Source organism: Nelusetta ayraudi, unplaced genomic scaffold (genome assembly GCF_046127955.1).
Source record: "Nelusetta ayraudi isolate G7.1 ecotype Tasmania unplaced genomic scaffold, CSIRO-AGI_Nayr_v1 ptg000019l, whole genome shotgun sequence".
In the NCBI taxonomy this organism is placed as follows: Eukaryota; Metazoa; Chordata; class Actinopteri; order Tetraodontiformes; family Monacanthidae; genus Nelusetta; species Nelusetta ayraudi.
The window spans coordinates 10,020,948-10,040,703 of record NW_027466069.1 but is presented as its reverse complement, the minus strand read 5'-3'; the positions used below and the strand labels follow the sequence as shown (position 1 = coordinate 10,040,703).

Below are 19,756 nucleotides of genomic sequence, written 5' to 3'. Positions count from 1 at the left end.
CTCAGTGATAAAACTGGTTAAAAGGGAATCTATCATTTGTATCTCGCCGCCGAGATGCTTCCTTCAGACGAGATGCCACCAGTGCCTTCACTTCACTTGCTGAGGCGTCCCACGTTGACTCAAGACCGAGCCGGCTGCGGCACCTTTAAGGGGGGGGCGAAAGGGACTCCAAAGTGGGTCAGAGCAAAAAATATCTTCAACAATTATTCATGGTACTCCGCCTATCTCCAACCATACCTCCACTCTGCGAGGGAGAGGGGGGGGAATCAGCATCGCACTGCAGCTGTGGGGAGAGGCAATAAAATAAAAGAAGGAGCGTTTAGAAGAGAGTCTCGGGGCGTGAGGAGCAAAAAAAAACACAGAGAGAGAAGAGCAGGAACATTGTTTACTTATTTTGCCTTGGCTCACCATGAAGTGTGGGTGCCATGCACAGAGTACATTCTGCAATGTGTGCTGTGCAAACACTTCCTTTGATGCTGGATGCAATTTTTTTTTTTTTCTCTCTCCCTCCCTTTCCCTCTCTCGCGCTCTCTCTCCAACGTTTGCTCTGCCGTCGTCAGCAAGCCTCCCACCAAACACCAACACTGTACCCACCAGCGCAAATGACTGCCAAGGCTGGCTGAATTAAACATTAACCACTCGGCTACGCACCGTCTTGCAATTTCTGTCTCTTCTCTAAGAAGAAGCAAAAGAGTTGGAATAAAGGTGTGGGTGTGTGGGGTGGGGGGACGGGGGGGGGTTTCACACTTCTGAATTCCTGCTTATTGGGCAGGTGATGCGTCCACCGGCGTGAGATTTGACAGGAAGTGCATCTCCTTTGACAGCCCTGGGATTTTAGAGCCTCTGGGTTTTTTTTTTTTCTTTCTTTCTTTCTCTCGGGCGCTCGAGGTTGAATGCGAGCTGAGGGCTCGGATTTGTTTTGTTCTTTTGTGAGGCGCTTATGTGGCACGGTGATTGGAGCAATGAAGGGAATCAAAGGCTGTGATTGGTGCGGGAGGAGAGAGAGAGAGAGTGAGAGAGAAAAAAAAAAAACTAGATTCCAGTGCAGCAGAGGGGTGTCATGGCTGCCAGGTCCCTGTAGGTCTGCACTGTAAATCCACACATTAATCAGAGCCGGCAGGGAGAGATCAAAGGAGCCTGTTCCATCTTTACTCAGAGCTGCACTTTGATGTGTGAGCGTGCGCGGGGCGCGCGTGCGTGTGTGAGAGAGAGAGAGAGAGGGAGAGAGAGAGAGAGAGAGAGAGAGAGAGGGAGAGAGAGAGAGAGAGAGAGAGAGAGAGGGTCTGTGTGAGAAAAAGGGGTGTAAGTCAGACACACAGAGAGCCAGGCTGAAAATTAGGAGATGAGAGGCAGCCTGGAGAGAAAGACCCTTGTGTGTGGATCCTGCTGCGACTCGGCACTCACCGCATCCACCCCACCCCCCCACGCCCTCTCTCCAACCCCCAAAATCGAAACCTCGCTCAACTTTAAATGCAAAAACCCCACTCGACACCAAAAACTATTTATTTATTTATTTTTTTCTCTGCCCCTTTCAAAATAAAGGCTCACTCTGCTGCTCTCAACGCTGCATCGTTTGCTCACCGCTTTTCCAACTGCCCTCACACGACAAAAAAAAAAAGACGGTGTGTCTTCAGCAGGAAGAAATCATGCTCCCTGTGGTGGTGGCGGTGACCCCCCCACACACACACACACCCCTACCCCTCGTCACTGCAGACGTGATGCCTGCCTCTCTCTGCGAGCGCAGGCAGAGTCGCAGCCCAAAGCGCACCGGCCGCCGCTGCGTGGCGGCTAACTCTGCAGTTGCCATGGCGACGTGCCCGAGCTGCGGCGCAGGCCTTAAAAGCATCATGTATTATTAGTTGGTGTGTTGACACTTTGGCATTTTCTTCCATTCACTGTGATCCAGACGCTTTTAGCGCTGCGTCCCCCCCAACCTCGACCCCTTGAAGACGAGGTGACGACTCTGTGCAGTCCCTCGAAGTGAACACTAGGGGATTTCGTCATAGTCAAGTAGGTGGTGGGTGGGGGGCAGGGAGTTAGTGCTGAAGCATAGCTGCCTAGCCAGGGTGCTTTTGATCACACTCACCCCGATTTCTTTAGATATGTGTAAGACAACGGCACATTTCCTGTGTCCGTTTTTAACATAAAAAAATAAATAAAATAAAAATAAGATAAGTAAAACATTTCAAGAAATCTTATTTTCAGTTAATTTCTTTGGTAAAGTGGTTCTTAATGTACCACGAGGGCCTGCTCCTCTGTTCTGTCCATTCAGGTGTACAGCGGTAAGACATCCCTGCTCTTTTTAAAGGGGTTGAGGACCGAGCGTTAGTGCTGGTTGCTCCCGCTCATAAAAATGTTTCCCAAAGGACACTTCCATCTTTTTTTTTTCGAAAGGCAAAAAAGATGGAAGTGGCCTTTCCTGCCACTTACTCATCCTGCCCGTTGATTTCCTTATGTCAAGATCAGTCAGACTTTGAAGCTGATACTTGAACATTTAAACTTGGAGCTTTTTGAATTATCAAGAGCAGGTTGAAGAAACAGGTCACGTGACAGCATTGGGCCGCTGTTTGCGAAGTGCTTGGAATTGTTCTGTTTTTTAATCTATGGACTTTTCTGCCATCTGCTGGTCATAGAGTTGCGCGTCAACTAGCCAGTGCTCCATTTGCCACTTTTTTTCTTCTTCTTCTTTTTATCATAATACCTCATGGTGATGGCTGCTGCCGTCTGAGACAAAATCTTCATTCAGAAATGCATCAATTTCCTGATTACAAATTACTTAACACTTTATGAGGGGAACAAAGTTAATTGTCTCTGCTTTAATCGGAGTTCAATCATCCCTGTTTCTACAATCGGTATTTGGGGAAATATGAGCAGATTTGTGTCTGGCACAAACCTATTTCGTAAAAGCTTAAACACAAGTTGTAGTAATATGAAATTTCTTTCGAGGCTTCAAGTCGAGCCACAGTAGTAGTTCATCAAAGGTGGAACCCCATCATTGTGTAATTCCACATTATGGCCACTAGATGGTAGCATCCTCATTTTGTTATTTTTATATTAATACCTTCTGAATTCTTCGCCACCAAGTGATGACTTTGTTTTTCATCTGTGGCAACATTACACGCAGTTTTTTTTTAAATTTTATTTCTATTATCGCTCTAATAGTACAATCAAAATCGCATGTATATTTTTTTTAAGGTTAATTGCAACTACATAGCTACACGATGACTGCACGTGAGTAATACTATATAGTAGCTATTATTCATTGGAGGTGAATCAGTCACTGCAACAAGATTGAAGCTCGTTGATGGCAGTGTAACCTCTGATGTCAGGAATCGCTTAATTAATAGCCTGGGATCTGTGCATTTGAACATAAACTGCGCCAATATCACTGATAACACAAAATAATCAAATTATTCTTGTTACACATATCTATTTGTATTTTTGCTTCACAAGTGAGAGCATAAATAGGTGTGATGTTCAAACCTCGTGTCCATGTCGTGTCCTTGTGCAACCTGTTTTCTCTCAGCGCTTCTCAGCAGGTGTGTTTTATCCACGAAATGTTTCCATAAATGTGTTTTTCTATTTTAAAAAATAAATAAATGAATGAATAAAACATTCAAATACCTAACAGTGGACGGCGCGGTGTTGGCCACGTGTCAGTCCGAGATGCAATTATCGCGTTCTGATTGAAAATGAGACTCACTCGCTCGCTCGCTCCCTCCCGTCTTTAATTAAAACGCCCCCCTGATTGGACGGCAGGATAATCCCGGCGGGGCCCCTGTGCTCTTACCAATTTGCGCGCGGGACAGTGCGCGAGTCTAACTCTGCCCAAGGCGAGGGAGGGCACGAGGAAAAGGAAGAAGGAAGAAGAGGAAGGGGGGGAAGAAAAAAAAAAATAGAGCGCACGGGGAGGAAGCCGCGCGTAACGAGCGCTTCGAAGTCGGCGCAATTAGACAAGTGTCGTCCGACGTCGTGGGCTATGCGCGCAACAAGGGGGGAGCAGAGCGCAACAGAGGAGGTGAAGCGCGCGTAGAGACTCGGCTTGCACATTCGCAGACACTTTTCTTGAAGAGTCACTGCTCTGACAGTAGGCAAGGAGCGAGGCAGGAGACAAGCGGGGGGGGGACTCCAGGAAACACAGCCAGCCAGTCTTTGCGAGAGTTCCGAGAGCAGAGAGCGCACTTTGGGAAAAGGACAAGGGGGGAGATCGGCGGAACCGCGCACTTTGTTCCTCACGAGAAAACCTGAAGAAGAAGAAGAAGAAGGGGGGAGAAAAGCGATGAATGCCAGCGACGAGAACCTGCTCAAGTCCATCAGTAACGATGCGCTGCTGGACCTGACGCAGCGCTACGGCCAGTCAGCCTTCGGCTTTGGCCCCAGCCACGGCGCCGGGAGCCCCGGCCGCTTCCCGCTCGCGCCGGCCACCGACTTCCTCTCGGGACAGACGGGCAAGTCCAACGAGAGCGGCGGGGAGCACACGAGCGATGACGACGACGCCTTCGACTCTCTGGACTCCCGGAAGAGGGGCTCGTCGTTTGTGGACGACAAGCCCGGGGGGCCACTGACCAAGAAGTCCAAGGAGCAGCGCTCCCTGCGGCTCAGCATCAACGCTCGAGAGCGGAGGAGGATGCACGACCTGAACGACGCGCTGGACGGCCTGCGCTCCGTAATCCCTTACGCCCACAGCCCGTCGGTGAGAAAACTCTCCAAAATAGCCACCCTCCTGCTGGCCAAGAACTACATCCTCATGCAGGCGCAGGCTCTGGAAGAGATGAGGCGGCTGGTGGCCTATCTGAACCAGGGACAGACCATAACCTCGCCCATCCCCACCGCGCTGGCGCCCTTCGGACAGGCTGCCGTCTACCCGTTCTCGGGCTCCGCGCTCGCCACCTGTGCCGAAAAGTGCACCACTTACTCCGGGACACCGTCGACTATCTTCAAACACTGTAACGACAAGCCTTGATTTGCTTTTTCAATTCTCTTTTTCGCCTCCCCTCCGCCCCGCCGAGCCGCCTACCCGAACTTTTACCTTAACTGCGCCCATGTCGGTCTCTTTATCTCTTCCTCTCTCCCACTCTAGTTATTTTAAAGCATTCTGTGGAGAAAAAAAAAAAAAAAAATGAAACAAGTTAAGTCTTGACGCATTAATCTTAAAGTATGGTTAAGTCATTTTATCGCGATGTTTCATCCAGGTTTTGACAAACGCTGTGTAGGAGATTCGCTGTTTAGGCCTTCTTAAGATGAACTCAAAAAAAAAAAAAAAAAAAAGAAGAAAAGAATAGAAACCCTGTCACTTTGTCGCTCGTGTGCTTCACAGGTAGTCCAAATTTTAAGTTTGGGTTCATTTAAGTTGAGAGAAAAAAAAAAAAAAGTCTTATTTGAAAACTATGCAACATTCAACAACAACAACAACAACAACAACAACACAAAAAGAGCTGGTCTAGACTTTTAAAATAACATCCAGCAATCCTGATAGGATTTCCCCTCGACTGACTGTGCGGATGCCGTGTGGCAAAAGAGAAGAAGGAAAAAAAAGGAAATGTGATGTTGGCTGAGATTCTGAGTTTGTCTTGTTTCTTGCATTAACTTTGTTTGGTTATTGCAAAAATATTTTATGATTGTATTGTACATCTGTGGGAAAGAGGGGGACAATAACCAGCCCTGGCCCGGTTGTAATAACGTACAGTCATCAGCCTATACATTGAGCGAGCATTTGTTTTGTTTTGTTTTTGTTTTTTTTTTGGTTGTGTTGCAACATGGATTTCATATATTGTTTATATGTCTTTATAATTAAAACACATATCTATGCGTTGAACCTGTGTGCTTCATTTCAGTAGTTAAATGCTCCGACTGAATTAAACACACAAGAAAAATACAAAGCGGAATGGCACAACTGAAAATCTATAGCATGTAAATTCTCATTCCAAATCTTTAAAATTGTCTGTTTTTCCGTATATTTAGGATTTAAAAAAAAAAAAAAAAAAAAAAATCCCAACCCAAACTTAAAATGTAAATTCAATTTAAGGCAGAAATGAACCAAAATGGGGGTGTTGCAGAGGGTTGAGGAATATTTTCCTGCCTTCACTCCCCTGAAATGAGTTGGCAACTTTCTTTCCTTGTACGAGAAGCCTGTGACAGAGGGTGCAAGAGGGGGTTGCTGGGTCTGAGCGAGCTCCGAGGCGCTGGTGGGGCCTGCGTGGCGGCACAGCGGGGTCGGTGGCGCTCTGGGGAAGGGCGCAGGAGCCGCCTGGGGCACCCAGGACCTGTCTCTGGGTATTTGGGTGATTGCAGGCTTCCTTGGCCCCGCTCTTACTCTCTGGACGGCTATTAACACGATTTCAGCCCCTGTCTCCTTGTTGGACTTAATGCGCCGAGCGTTACGGGGCCTGTTCAACTGTCACAGGTTTCGCCGCGTGAGTAGATGCGCCGGGACACAGGTCGACGTTAAGATGTTTGCAACCTGCTTCAGTCACAAAGAGGGTCACATGGCTTTACTGACACTTCTCTTTTTGTTGTTGTCTGGTTATTTTAAGAGCAAATAAAAGTCACCTGTCTTAATATCAGCATATTACTTTTATTATTATGTTTGGAACCTGCAAATCAAAAGGCAAATGTTTGTGATATTATAGAATATTAAATTATGAAGATCATTTTTGAAAGATTTATTGCCACACTGGTAAAAATGTGCCTGCCCACTAAGTCAAATAGATGCATTCATGTCAAAAACACTTTATTTTTTCCCTCTAAATTTAAAAGACACAGGTGCTCACTGCAAACACATTTTACGAACACATTATATAAAAAAAAACAAAACGATTTTGCTTGTTTAACTGCTTGTTCAACACAATCCGAGCCGCGTAATTCCATGTACATCAGGGCAGCCATTTAGACGTTCCAGTCTATTTACCCTGAGAGCGATCCAGCCGAGTCACTTCCTGCTCTCACAATTTAGCGGCGTGTCACAACATCGGGGCCACCCATGGCATCTTAAATTGGCCCTCTGATGACACGCGTCTCGTCAGGGACCCCCACGAGACGGCGGCGGCGGCGGGGATGAAATGTGACAAATGCTGCAGATGATGTGAGGAACTCGGGGACCCGGCGCTCCGTCACTCCTCATACCGACTAATTGTCACAAATGAGATGGTTGCCTTTTTTTTTTTTCTTCTTCTTCTTCCTCTTCTTTCTGCGCGGATGGGCCGGGTGGTCACTTCCTCCTCCCCATAGGCCTTTAATGTCGAGCTGCTGCGATATATGTTCCCCCGTGTCACCTTATTATCTTAATGGCCATCAGTGCGCAGGGTGGCCGCGTGTCACTTGGCATGTAGGCTACATTTATACATTAAAGAAGATTGCGGGGTGCAAGGGTCACGTTTACTGGCCCTTTAGTCTACCAGCAAGTGCTAGTGTGTACATAAAATCCCCAATTATCGTCATCTTTTCCTGTTAGGAGATAATTCTGCGGCTCGGGCGCCCGCCGACCACACCTAGTGCAGTTTATTAAGCAATATTATTGAAGAATAAGCTTAATGTGATATTAGAGGGAGTGGTGCAGAAGAACAGCTCACATTTAATTCCTGCTCGATAAATTGATCAAGAAAGAGTCAATTTCAAAGGTGAATTTTATTCTGAAAGCCCTGAAAATTAAATTGATGTTTACATATTATGTATTATGTATTTAAAGCAACTGATTTGAGCGAAACAAATAGAATTTAACGTTTCTTTTCGGGTGGAAACAAATTGTTGGCTCAATGTGCCGCGGGCATGCACCTGCAGGAAGGCTCCCTGGTGAGTGTGTAAAATTTGTAGAAATCAAAATTAATTGTCTGCTTGGGAAACAGCAGAGTATATTTAGTCATTCTATTTTTATTTTTTGAAGAATTTTAAATGGCATTGAATTGATTTGTAGTCACGACACTATGTCATCTGCACGGGCGATTACTGCAGCACATAAAAGAGGTTTTCCGGTTGTTTAATATAATGGAGATAGTCCCAGCGTTGTGTCACCTTCCCTTTCCCTGTCTAGCATCTACAAACTGCTGAATTTAAAAAGAGTTTCTTGCACACGGCAATTCCTTTTTTTATATATATATTAAAAAAAGGATTCACGAGGAGTAATTGTCGATGACTTGCACGACTTCTCCCACGGGGACGTGCACCGCGACGCCGTTTCCTACTGTTGTTATCGCTGCTAATTTGCACCAGTGGGAGGAGTCTGAGCTGTTGACAAATTAATTAACACATACTGTATTGACACTGCGGCATCGCTTTAACGTTTATGCCGTTGTAAAGCTAAGTGTGTGTGTGTGTGTGTGTGTGTGTGTGTGTGTGTGAGAGAGAGAGAGAGGGTGGGGGGTGGGGGGGTCAGAGTGATACTCAAGGCTCAAACAGCCACTAAAGAGGATGCGATGATGTTAATTTCCTCTAATAGCGCGACGCCGGGGCTGCTTTCAAATGAACATCTCGCCGCCACTCCTCCTCCCTCACCTATTGTGTGTATTTTTTTTTTCCCTCCGTGCACGCCCGAGGGGGGGCGGAGGGGCTACAGTCAGTCATCGGTAGCGGTGCCGCTGCTGCTGCTGCTGCCGCTGCTGCTGCAGCGCGGCGGCTCACGTGACGGCCCAGCGTGGCGCAGCACTACGCGCAGACTGTGCCATGTCTGTAAACATTTGTGTTTGCTCCCAGCGGGATGGAGAGGGGAGTGATTTCATTAGCATGGCTGGGAGCTCTGAGGTATGTTTGTGGGCTTTTTCCCCAACCCGATGGTATAGTACTAAAACCATATGCCCTTAAGTGCGTACCTCGGCCTAATGCATCTGACAGCGCTGCTTTCTCTAATTAAGTTCTCCTCCCTTCGCGCGAGCCCGTGCGCCTCGCGCACATTGTGGCACTCCGGAGGAAAAATGAAAACGCTTCAACAACGATTACGCTCCTAAGTGAAGAACATGGTGGTGGGCTGTTTGGGGTTGTTTTTGTTTCGTATTTAAATTCATTTATTTTTTTTCGTTTGTTTTTGCGTCGTAAAAAAAAAGAAAAAGAAGAGAATTGAGCCGCAGCTTTAAGGGGCCAGGTGGCGGCGGGGATTGAGCGGTTCTGGAAGATTCGTGGTGGGCGGGTTGAGACAAACAGTTGAGTTGAGTGTGTGCACAGCGTGTTTGGTTGGGGAAGTTACAGAGGCAACGAGGAGGGGTGAGGTGGTGGTGGGGAGGGTAGTCGGTGCTCGGTGGTGGTTTTAAAGGCCACTGGTGGTCCTGGAAGGATGTAAACCCTCCCGCAACTTCACAGCTCCGACAATGACATCACACTTCAAGCGCTCCCTCGCAGGCTCCGCCCTGTCGGGGGCGATGAGCGGCTGAGTCAGTCGCTTCCCGGGTGCCCATGTGATCGGGGGCGACGTCGCCGGAGCCGGGGCCCTTCGTTAGTTAATCAGATGTATAAAGGGTTGGAGGCCCAGGGGTTGGTGGGGGCGGGGGGTGTTCTGTGTCTTTTGTGCATCCAATATGTGTGTGTGTGTGTGTGTGTGTGTGTGTGTGTGTTGTCAGCTCACATGCCCGGGCAAATACCCCTCGAAACATGGCAGTCAGGCAAAAAGCGTTTTTTTTCGCCCATCGCCACGAGGCACCTGACGGTGGCACAAGCAGACCGTGTGGCAGGGGCCAAATTGGGCCTGGTGGTGTTGGTGTTGTTGGTGGTGTTGGTGGTGTTGGTGGTGTTGGTGGTGTTGGTGGTGGTGGGTGTCTGGCGCTGAATGGCAAGAGCGTGAGCCGCGCCGCCGTTGAATACGGCGTTCTGTTCGATGAGTCTCCAGTTTCACTGTCTTCAGCCTCTGGTTCAGTTCAGGCCTCGGATTGGCTAACGAGGAAGCACCAGGGTGGTCTGACTCTTGGTTTGGTTGTAAGGGTCTCGGTCTTCAGTACAACACTGCTCTTCCAGTCTGGTCGATAACGTAATTGCTGCGTAGACTCCTGCTGACAGCGTCACCTCGGCCAATTCAGTCAGTGCTACTTGCCAAATGTAAGCTACCGACAGTGCAAGTATTTGATTTAAAGCTCCTCAAATTGCTTGAAAGTGCAACTTCCCCCCTCCCCTCCCCCGAGTCAGACACCAAGCGAAGGCGATACTTACATCGCTTTAATTCCATAAGTGGGGGTCTAAGTGGAGGCCGACCGTCCGAGGCCCGAAACTCCGAGGCTGCAAGTGGAGTTGAGCTCCGCCCCTTCCTGGTCCCACCCCGCCCCTCCGCCCCCCTGCTCCGCCCCTTCTTCCTCCTACCAGTGTCTCGACCCTTTTCCCCCTATACAGGCTCGTCGTCGTCTTGTCAAAGGATGCGAGCTGACAATCGGGGGCATCCGTTACCGTGGCCCTGCCTAATCTCTGTAATGGCCCCACAGATCCAGCGCTGCTGCTGCTGCTGCGACTGCTGCTGGTGGTGGTGGTGGGCAAACACTCGCACACACTCAGCGACCGGTGTGCCGGACAAATGTACAAGACGAAGGGCCATAAACCCCCCGAGGGGGAGATGGGAGGGAGGGGGTGTGGGGGGGTCAGCAATCATCCCAGTGCTCAGCCTTTTGTAAACAGCGTAACCTCCTTCGCTCACGCTGACTCCTCCGTGTATCTCCAACCCCCCGTCTTCAATTTACCCCGTCTCCCCGACACACACACGCACACACACACACACGGCCCAGCACCCCTCTCCCTCCTCGGCACCAGCTGAGGAGCACTGCGGCTTCACGGGGAGCAGGGGGAGCTCGTTATCCTCATTAATTAATGACAAAAGCGATGTAATTGGCCATCCATAATCCTCCGAGCGGAGAAGGTGTGACAGGCGGAGCCGGGGCCGTCCTCTGCTCGCGAGCGCGGCTCGCAAACACAAGAGACCAAATGAAGACACGCTTTTGCATTGCGCGGGTCAAAAAGAAGCATTCTCTTCCCCGTAGTGCTTTTTTTCCCCCGCCAACGCCGGGTCCTCGCCGACGAAGGCCGGCGGCCAACACGACGCTCGCGACTTTCTCGACCCTCGGCCACCGTTGTGGAAGTTGGGGGTGGGGGGGCCCCCGCGACGCGCCGCTTCTCCCCCCGCCCCGAATAAAGAGACAAGATTAATGGCACTTCCTGTCGCCGACGATCTAGCGCTCGCCTAATTAAAACCGTTGGAACATGCGCCCGGCCAAGGATCAGTGGCTTTTAATGAGGAGCTTGTAGGCTGATTTGGGCCTCATTTTCTGCTTAATAAGGCCGGTTTAAAAAGTAATTTTGGAGGGATGTGGCTCCTTTAAACCTGCTCATTACCAATGATAGCGCTTCACTTAAGTACTCCAGGAAACGCTGTGTTTAATTAATATCGCGCCACGCGCGCGCGCGGATTAGCTGACAGGCAGGGAAGGCGCGAGCGAGCGAGCGAGCTAGCCGTCGAGCGGCGCGGCTAAAATTGATGAAGAACTTTCAAGGGCACTGATTTCATTAAGCAGCTTCATTACGGCCCAAATAACTCTTCATGTCGTCTCGTTGCTTCAGTCGCTCTGGCTGCACGGGCACACTCGCTCGCTCGCGCGAGTGCTCGCACGCACACACACACACACACACACGCGCAAACGCACATGCAATATATCCCTCAGTCTGTTAAAAAAAAAAAAAAAAAAAAGGAGCAACAAGAATTTTTTACCGGCGTTTTGGTGGCACTTAATTTATATCTTTCACCGTTCTTGTGCGTGTTTGTGTGCGGTTGCGCAGTGCTGACACACTCCGTTTAGCACATTGTTTTTCCATTTCCTGCATTGTTTGCTCTGTTTTCTTTTATTTCCCCTCGTCGAGAGCTCATAAACGGAGCTTTTAGGGTCAAGCAGTTTAAGGGCTTGGGACTCGAGCGCGGCCACTGCAACAACTTTCACTGTGCGGCCAACAACATCGCGGATACAAAGGCTCTTACGGCCTCTTCATCCCATTGTGATAATCTCCTTAGCCCCCCCCGCCTCCCCCCGCCCGGACTCCACTGTTCAATATGTAAAGAGCAGAAAAGAGCCGGACTTGTGGGGCTTTAAGTCTCCCTCGGCTCAGCCACTTGGATTTCCCTCCGTCCAGGACCAATTACCACAGACAAACACCCTGGACTCTCGGCCTGATGGAATGAAACTCCTTCAGCAGGATGGGGTCTTGAGGACATCCGTCATTTGAGTTGTTTATAGGAGCCCTGCGAAGTTATTTTACGCTGCTGTGCTGGACAAATATTTGTGATGTCACGAGGAAACAGAACAACAGAAAACACTGCAAGCTAACGCAGAAACTTACGCTGATCTCGATCCGACCACACAACTCGGATCAGACGGCCGGTGCTTTTAGTGAGTTCATTCTAAACATCTGGTGAGTGTGGAGGTGCCCGAATCGGTCAAAAATGCTTTGGACAAACATTCACCACAGAGAGACTGACAGTGACGGGAATCACAGTTTCAAAATGCACAAGAAGTATTCGCAAGTCATCAAAGAAATTCATCATCATCAATTCACAATCAATTTGTTCGCAATTTTAGTTGAGAATAATTCATATTTTATTCATGTCCCAAATCAAATAAATGAATGGCAGCTAAAACAAAGTATAACAATACTGCCAAAAATAGCAGCACATTTTTTACACTTGCACTCGCATACTGTTTGATATTTTTTGGTTCATTTTCATGCTGGTTTGAACACTGTGTGCCTAAAAAGAAAAAAAAAAAAGATGCTCAGGTTCACGATTCGCGATGTTCACAATGTTCAAGATTTCATTTCTTTTTTTTTAACCTCTTCGTCCTGCACAATTACAAAGCAGCCGCTCGCAGTCTGGCCATAATTCGATGTGGAATCTGAGGACAGAAAAGGAGGACAGATCACTGGAGAGACGTGGACACGCCGAGAAAAATGAGGCGTTACATGTCGTGAAAGAGATAAATTGGGCAAGAGACATGCCGACTCTAATCTTCACAGTGGGGACCTGCTTACATTATTTTCCGCCATGTTTGGTTGATAGTATTCATACTGTACACCATCCTATCAGGTAATATCGCCGTGTTTGAGGGATTAGCGGGGAATAAGAGGGGGTTTATTCTGTTTTGTGCCAGGGATAATTCCTTCGAGTTATTCCAACATTTTTTCATAGTAATATGAAAATGGATTTCGGCTTCTCCCCTTCTTTTTTTTTTTTTTTTTTTTGTTTTGCCCTCCGCGCCGAGGTTTCTTCAGGACGCGGCGCCAAAAAAAGAGGGTGACTGCAAGGGAGGGAGAGAGGGAGAGGGAAGAGAACGGCGACGCGGCGTCCTCTGTACTCACTCTCGGCGCTTCGGACTACTGGCCGCCGCTGTCGTCGGTCGGCTGCGGGGCCGCGCTAGCTGCGCGGCGCTAACGCTAATGCCACAACAATGCAGGGGATCCATAAGCCCGCGGCTCCGCTACCTTGTTGTTCCCTCTTCATGCAGCGCGAATAAGAGGATAATAACCCAGAATATGATCCGCGGGGACAGTTATTGTTGTCCCATTGTTTTTTCCTGGCGCCGGGCTCAAACAACAGAAAAACACCTCTTGTTTGTCTTCCACCTCATCCGGCTCCCGCTGTTTTTGTTTTGCTGGTACGAGCGTTTCCGGCGACACCTCGCCCCACGTGCGCGCCGCCGTGCGCTGCAACGTAAACGCCACCTCACTGTAAAGCACAATATTGTCCCTCATTAATGAATCAATTACCTCCTCGGTAAAGGCGAGGCCGCCGCGTGTAAATCGTTCATTATCGATGCTCGGCTAACCTTGCAGCGGCGCCTCGGCGGCCCGACAGATGTCTCCCAACGTCCGGCGTCTCAAGGTTGATCCGCAGTGGCGGAGGAGGAGGAGGGTGGACGGGAGACAGCTGCCCATCAGTCTCACCGCCACGAGACGGCCATTAGAACCTCGTGGCCTGTGTGTTTTTTTTTTTTTTTCGACCCACGTGTTTGTCATTTGCGGGGTTTAATTAGGGAGCGCCGTTAATGGAGGTGATGACTTTGGGCCCGCGGATGGACGGCACTCCATCACGGCGGAAGGCAGCCGCGGTGAGGCACAATATGTTTCGCTAAGAGTTGAGGAGGAGAGGAGGTGAAGACGAGCAAGTCGGATGGAGGAGCGGAGCCGCGGCAGAGGGAAGAGGGTGAAGGGAGGGTCATTGTGATATTATTTATGAATGGCTGAGTCTGTGTCGCCAGTGTGTGTGTGTGTGTGTGTGTGTGTGTTGACGGAGACGCCCCATACTGTATCTTTGTTGGTCCAGGTCACCTGCCGCTCCCTCTGTTGTGCTAAGGATTATCCCAGGAAGTGAACTGGAGCAACAGTAATGTGAAGGTTGCCTCTTACCCGTCTCACACACGCACACACACACACACACACACATGATTAGTGTATATATAACATGCTAAAGTCATTAAGTGTCCACAAAGGCAGATTTATTGTCATTGCATAACTGCATAACCACACAGCTTGATCATGTTGTTGTGGTTTTAATATATACATATTGCATTTACATTTTTTTTGTTTGTTTGAATTGCTCAGGTTAATGAAGCAGTGCACAACTTTCACTCTGGTCACCAGAAACACATTTATGTTTTGTTTGTATTTGTTCACAGTAAGAATTTACATGTAGGAAAACGTACGACCGGTCGCCTGCTTTCTGCAGGGCAGGTGACTCGGCCTTGATGCTACTTTTGCTGGCCGCAGAGCTCAGTTGATAGCACAGCTGTTTTACAGTAAATGGTAAGTAAGGAAGCATTTGTTTGCAATCTGCTTTTCTACAAGCACATATTACCAAGCGCTCCACACTGGGCCTTTAAATAAACCACGTTTGCTGTGTTCACAGTGTTAATGAAATTATTAAGATGCAGTAAATTGGCAATTAAATATTTTAATTGTTTTGTCATTTGAATATCATTATTAATAAGCAAACTAAATAGTTGACTGAGCAGCAATGAAAATTAAAAGCGCCATTTAAAATGTATGAAATTAGCTTTGGTTGCTCTTGGACAACATAAAGAATAAGGCTCCTGGCTGGTTTATGCAGTAACAGTCTGAGACAGCAATTCCCCACAACCAAAAAAAACTGAAATTAAGCATCAACGTCACAGGTGCTTTCATGTCGCTGTTATCAATAAAATAAACATGTTTTCCTCAAAAGACCCATAAACACATTAATTTATTACTTTTGGGGGAATGGAATGGCTAAATATGAATAATCCAATCCCATCTCTTGTAATCGTTGTTCTATTAATATTGCAAACAATAGAAAACAGTGTTTGTCATCCAAGCCGGGGAATTACACTGGACACATTTGTATTATCCCCTTTTCATACACACACACGCGGCTGTGTGTGCGCGCGCGCGCGCGCGTGTGTGTGTGTGTGTGTGTGTGTGTGTGCATGCGCGCGCTTTCATGTGTGTGTGTGTGTGTACTTGTGATCTTCCTTATAAGGTAAACACGGGATTTCTGGTAATGTTCCGGCTCCGCTTTCATTTTAATCACGGCAATGGGATCAGACAAGCTGGTGGGCAGGCCTCGGCCTGGCTCGCTTGATTGTTCTGATTGAGTTTTCTTTGTTTGGCAGATATGTAATGCAGCCTGCTTAAGAGGATTTGATAAGAGGAAGGAGGTTATTGTGTGATTTAATCTCTGCTCTCTGAGGTGAACCTGGGCTCCCTCTGCTTTCCCCGCAGGCAGACCCCAGCTCTCAGCCTCTGGGCTGGGACGGGTCTGCTGGAGCCGAGACCCCGACGGCGGAGGTGTGCCGCTCGGAGGTGGAGCCAATCATTCACCGCCAGACGTGTTTTAGGATGTACTCTGGATCTCCGCTCACGACAAGCAACCGCAAACTTTGTGTAAGAACGTACAACTAGACGTATTCACAGTGACTGCAGTTGCGCTTCAGATTCATTACGTCACAGTCGGCATAAATCGAAACAAATGTGAGTGCAGTGCAGGTGCACTGTGTCAAGAGAGAGGAGAGGACAAACTGAAAAAAAAAAAATAGGGAATGGTAAATGTAGACATTCGAATCAACAAATAAGCATTTGCATTGAGGCAATTACATAATTGCATTGCATTTATTGTCGAAAATGTTAAAGGAAAATAAAGATTCATTGCGAATCATCCTGGATGCTTCCAACAGCAGCTCTCAAATTGGACAGACTGCAGAGGAACTTTAAATTTGTCTTTAACAAAAGCCTGAAAAGTGATTTTGGAAAGAGGGAAAAAAAAAACAAAAACAAACAGGGCATTGTAGTTTTTAGTAAATGCAAATCAAACAGTTCTTCACAGTGCATCTGCGTGGGTCTATTTTCAGCGTTTGGACTCGGTGTGCTCGCGGAGCCTTCGCTGCCGCAGGAGAGAGTGAATGTGGTTCCGGCAAAACCAGCACAGAGAGAAACAGACCTTTTCTTCACTTAAATAACAGACATGTCACCTGCAGCCTTGGTGTTGGGTATCTGCTAAATGGCTTCTTTTTTTTTTTTCAATGTTGACTCTAAAGTGCCGACTCTAACAGCAGACCTCTGGTCATAAATGGTTTTCCAGCCTGCTTTCTCACATGGGTTCGAGCACTGCAGCCACTAAAATAGTCGTGAAATGACAGAGAGTGCGTCAGAGAAAGTTGCTCTGATTAGAAATGTATTACGACCAGCGAAGGAATGTGCAGCAAATGAACCATGATCACACTGACTTTACTGAGAGGCGAAAGCGTCGCTGTTCTTTCTTTCTTGAGTTCATTTATCAATAGAATAATAATTCTTCATTTAGACCAAAGTATTTATAACAGGAAAAGGGACCAGAAAGAAGCAAGCGCCTGTTAGATCTGCCCTTTTCGTCCATAGCATTGCAAACATAACCTGGTCTAGTAACTAAACCAAACAATTTTACACCAGTTGTAATTCAATAGTGGCTAACAGAAGCTCCACAGCGCCACCTTTGCCTGAGCTGGACGACGTGACCGGGGCCCCGGCGTCAGACGTGCCCATGAGGAGCCTCCTGATGTCTGACTGCTTTGGCCGTCTGCTCCTCCGAGGGATTAGTGGGGGAGGTGGGCGCTCCTGATGTTCACTCTCCCTCTCTCACATTCTCTCAAGTGGCAGCAGTCACACAGCCAGGAGGAACTCGCTCTCATGTGATGTAATGCAAGCAGCGAGTGATGCTTATATTTGTGCCTGTGTGTGTGTGTGTGTGTGTGAGAGAGAGAGAGAGAGAGAGAGGGAGAGAGAGAGTTTCAGCTAGCGCTAGCGCTAGCTCGATCCTCTCTGTGGCTGCCTCCCCCCTCCCCATTAGCAGCAGTATTATTTACATGAGTCCCAGCGGGGCACTCCGCTCCCGATCCAACCTGTCAGCTGCTCGGCCTCGCCGCCTCTTTGACACGACGGTTTAATCTGCTTCCAGAGGAACAAGACGCAGACGTGCAAAAAAAAACTCCTGCGGCCGGCCTTACCGGGCCGCCAAGAGGAAGTGCGGTGGACGCAGAGCCGCTCGCTCCACAACTTGCTGCAGTTGGGGGACATTATCGCCAGGGCCGGGATTTCCTGGATCTTAGCATTACGCTTTTAATATACATTTTTTAACAGTGCACGCTTAATTACTTGATCCTCTTAAGCCCCTTCTACCCTTGCAAGCGCCCAAAAACAGGGTCAACCTGTGTGTGTGTGTGTGTGTGTGTGTGTGTGTGTGTGTGTGTGCGTGCATGTGCGGGTGGCCCCTCCTCTCCCGAATATCATGTGAAACTCTAGCGTGTGCGTGTGCGCGTGCGTGCTGCCCTAATGCCCCCTGACATGAGTCGCCCCCTTCAAACATGCCAGAGCTCGGTCACCGTAGCCCCCCACCCCACCCCCCCCACCCTTCTCCACCCCAACTCCCGGCCCCTCCCCCACCACCCTCATCTGGCTCCATCAGATCATGATCACCGTGATCACATCAAGAGCGACAGCTGAGGGCGGCATCCCCACCGACGCCTCTTTCATTCAGAAAAAAAAATAGAGCGAAACTGAAGTTGTTGCGTCCCGCAAAAAAACGCTTGCCGCCAATTCTGTTTGCAGAATTCAGTCCTGTCTTATCTCATCATCTGCAGATGCTATTTTCAATGGCTGGAATTCTTCTTAAAAAGATAATAAAATGGATAAGAAAAACTCTCCACCTTCCCCACTCCCGCTGGCATCCTGCGGCCTCCCCCGGCTGCACGCGGGCTTTGTGACTTTGCTGGCTGGTTTGAGTGTGACGGCTGGGCTTAGCGTCAGCTGTTGGCCCAGCCAGGCTCAGCTCAGATTGCTCCAGATTAGGAAATGGGGCACTCTGAGAGCAACTATGATCCATATTAAAGCTGCATAAAATGAAAATTGCAAAGATTTAGAAGGCGGATCATAGGCCACGGAGAATTTAATCACAACCTGGCAGTGTGTGTGTGTGTGTGTGTGTGAGTGCATGCCTGCATGTGTGTGTGTGTGTGTGTGTGTGTGTGCACGCGACTCTGGGCATAATACACAGCGCATAGTGACATGAGGATTATCGATGTAGGCTGTATTTACTTATCAGAGCAGTGTTCAGAGATGTATCACAAATGCTTTATTAGTGCTGCAGCTCTCTGTCGTGGCTTCCAAGGACATGAAAACTGTGGGGGCTTTTTTTTTCAACTTTTTTCTTCTTCTTTTTTTTTCAAATGTCCTCACAGTCTCCAAAAAAAAAAAAAAAAAAAAAAAAAAGACAGAGAGGGAGCGAGATGAGCTAACGGACACGCGTTTGTCCTGCGTTAGTGTGGGAGTGGGCGAGAGACGGTTTGAGCTGCGTGAGCACAACCACGAGATGATAGCGCTGCCGTGTCTGCAACACTTGTAATCCCCCCTAAAGCTTTAAACACCGCAACCAAAGGGGAACTCTGTAGATACGCCGTGGCTCACCAAGTTGGAATAGAATGCTTTTTTTTTTCTCTCTTTTTTTACAGCAGCAAAACAAGTCTTATGCACGAATTTGTTTTACCTGGGAGAAAGAATAGTGAAATGGTAATGAACAGAGAAGTGTGTCTGAGGAAACAAAATGAATCCAACTAGAGTGGCAACAGTGTTTTTGTGCGGGAGTTCCGCTATTTATTTATTTTTTTTGTTATGCTTTGACCTTTATCTCAAATTAGGCGCTAATTCCAGAATAATTCAGCCAAAGAGACTTGACATTTTTTGTTTGTGCAATGAAGATTCAAAGTCATTATAACATGAAGTCAAATTTAACGTATCAGTCAACCATATTGCATTTTAAGGGCAAATTGTTGTTGCCACTTTGCAGGTATTAATAAACTGCGAAGGTGGAGATTGGCCGAGCGAGTCGCTGATCCTCCGTCGGTTGTAATTCTCTTTTAAGTGTGACCCGGCGCAATAATGAAAGGAGCCATTACACATAATGAGCGCTACTCAAGGAAGTGCTTTGCGAGTCTTTTTCAATCATAATGTGTCCAAAGTTTCACTTGAGCAAAAATGATTCGAGTGCATTAACATGGCGGGGAGTGATTCATGTGTCGGGACGGGTCGGAAGATTTAAACAAAAAAAAAAAAAAAGGAGTTGCGTAAATGCTGCAGCATGGACATTTGCCAGCTGCAAGTTCATTATTATTATTATTATTATTATTATTATTATTATTATTATTATTATTATTATTATTATTATTTCTTGTGAAAAAAAATCCTGTGCTGCATCCACCTGACCTTCCAACCTGAGTCCACGCCTGCTCCTCTGACGCTAAACGGAATCTCT

The 19,756-nt window shown here is 47.9% G+C and overlaps 1 protein-coding gene across 1 annotated transcript; it reads left to right on the top strand.

The window, feature by feature from the left end:
• The first annotated feature begins 4,124 nt into the window (after window positions 1-4,124).
• Window positions 4,125-5,815, top strand: bhlhe23 (basic helix-loop-helix family, member e23). Its single transcript, XM_076027125.1, has one exon. The coding sequence runs from the start codon at window positions 4,280-4,282 to the stop codon at window positions 4,961-4,963; it is 684 nt and encodes a 227-aa protein (XP_075883240.1). The 5' UTR covers window positions 4,125-4,279; the 3' UTR covers window positions 4,964-5,815.
• The last annotated feature ends 13,941 nt before the right edge of the window (window positions 5,816-19,756 follow it).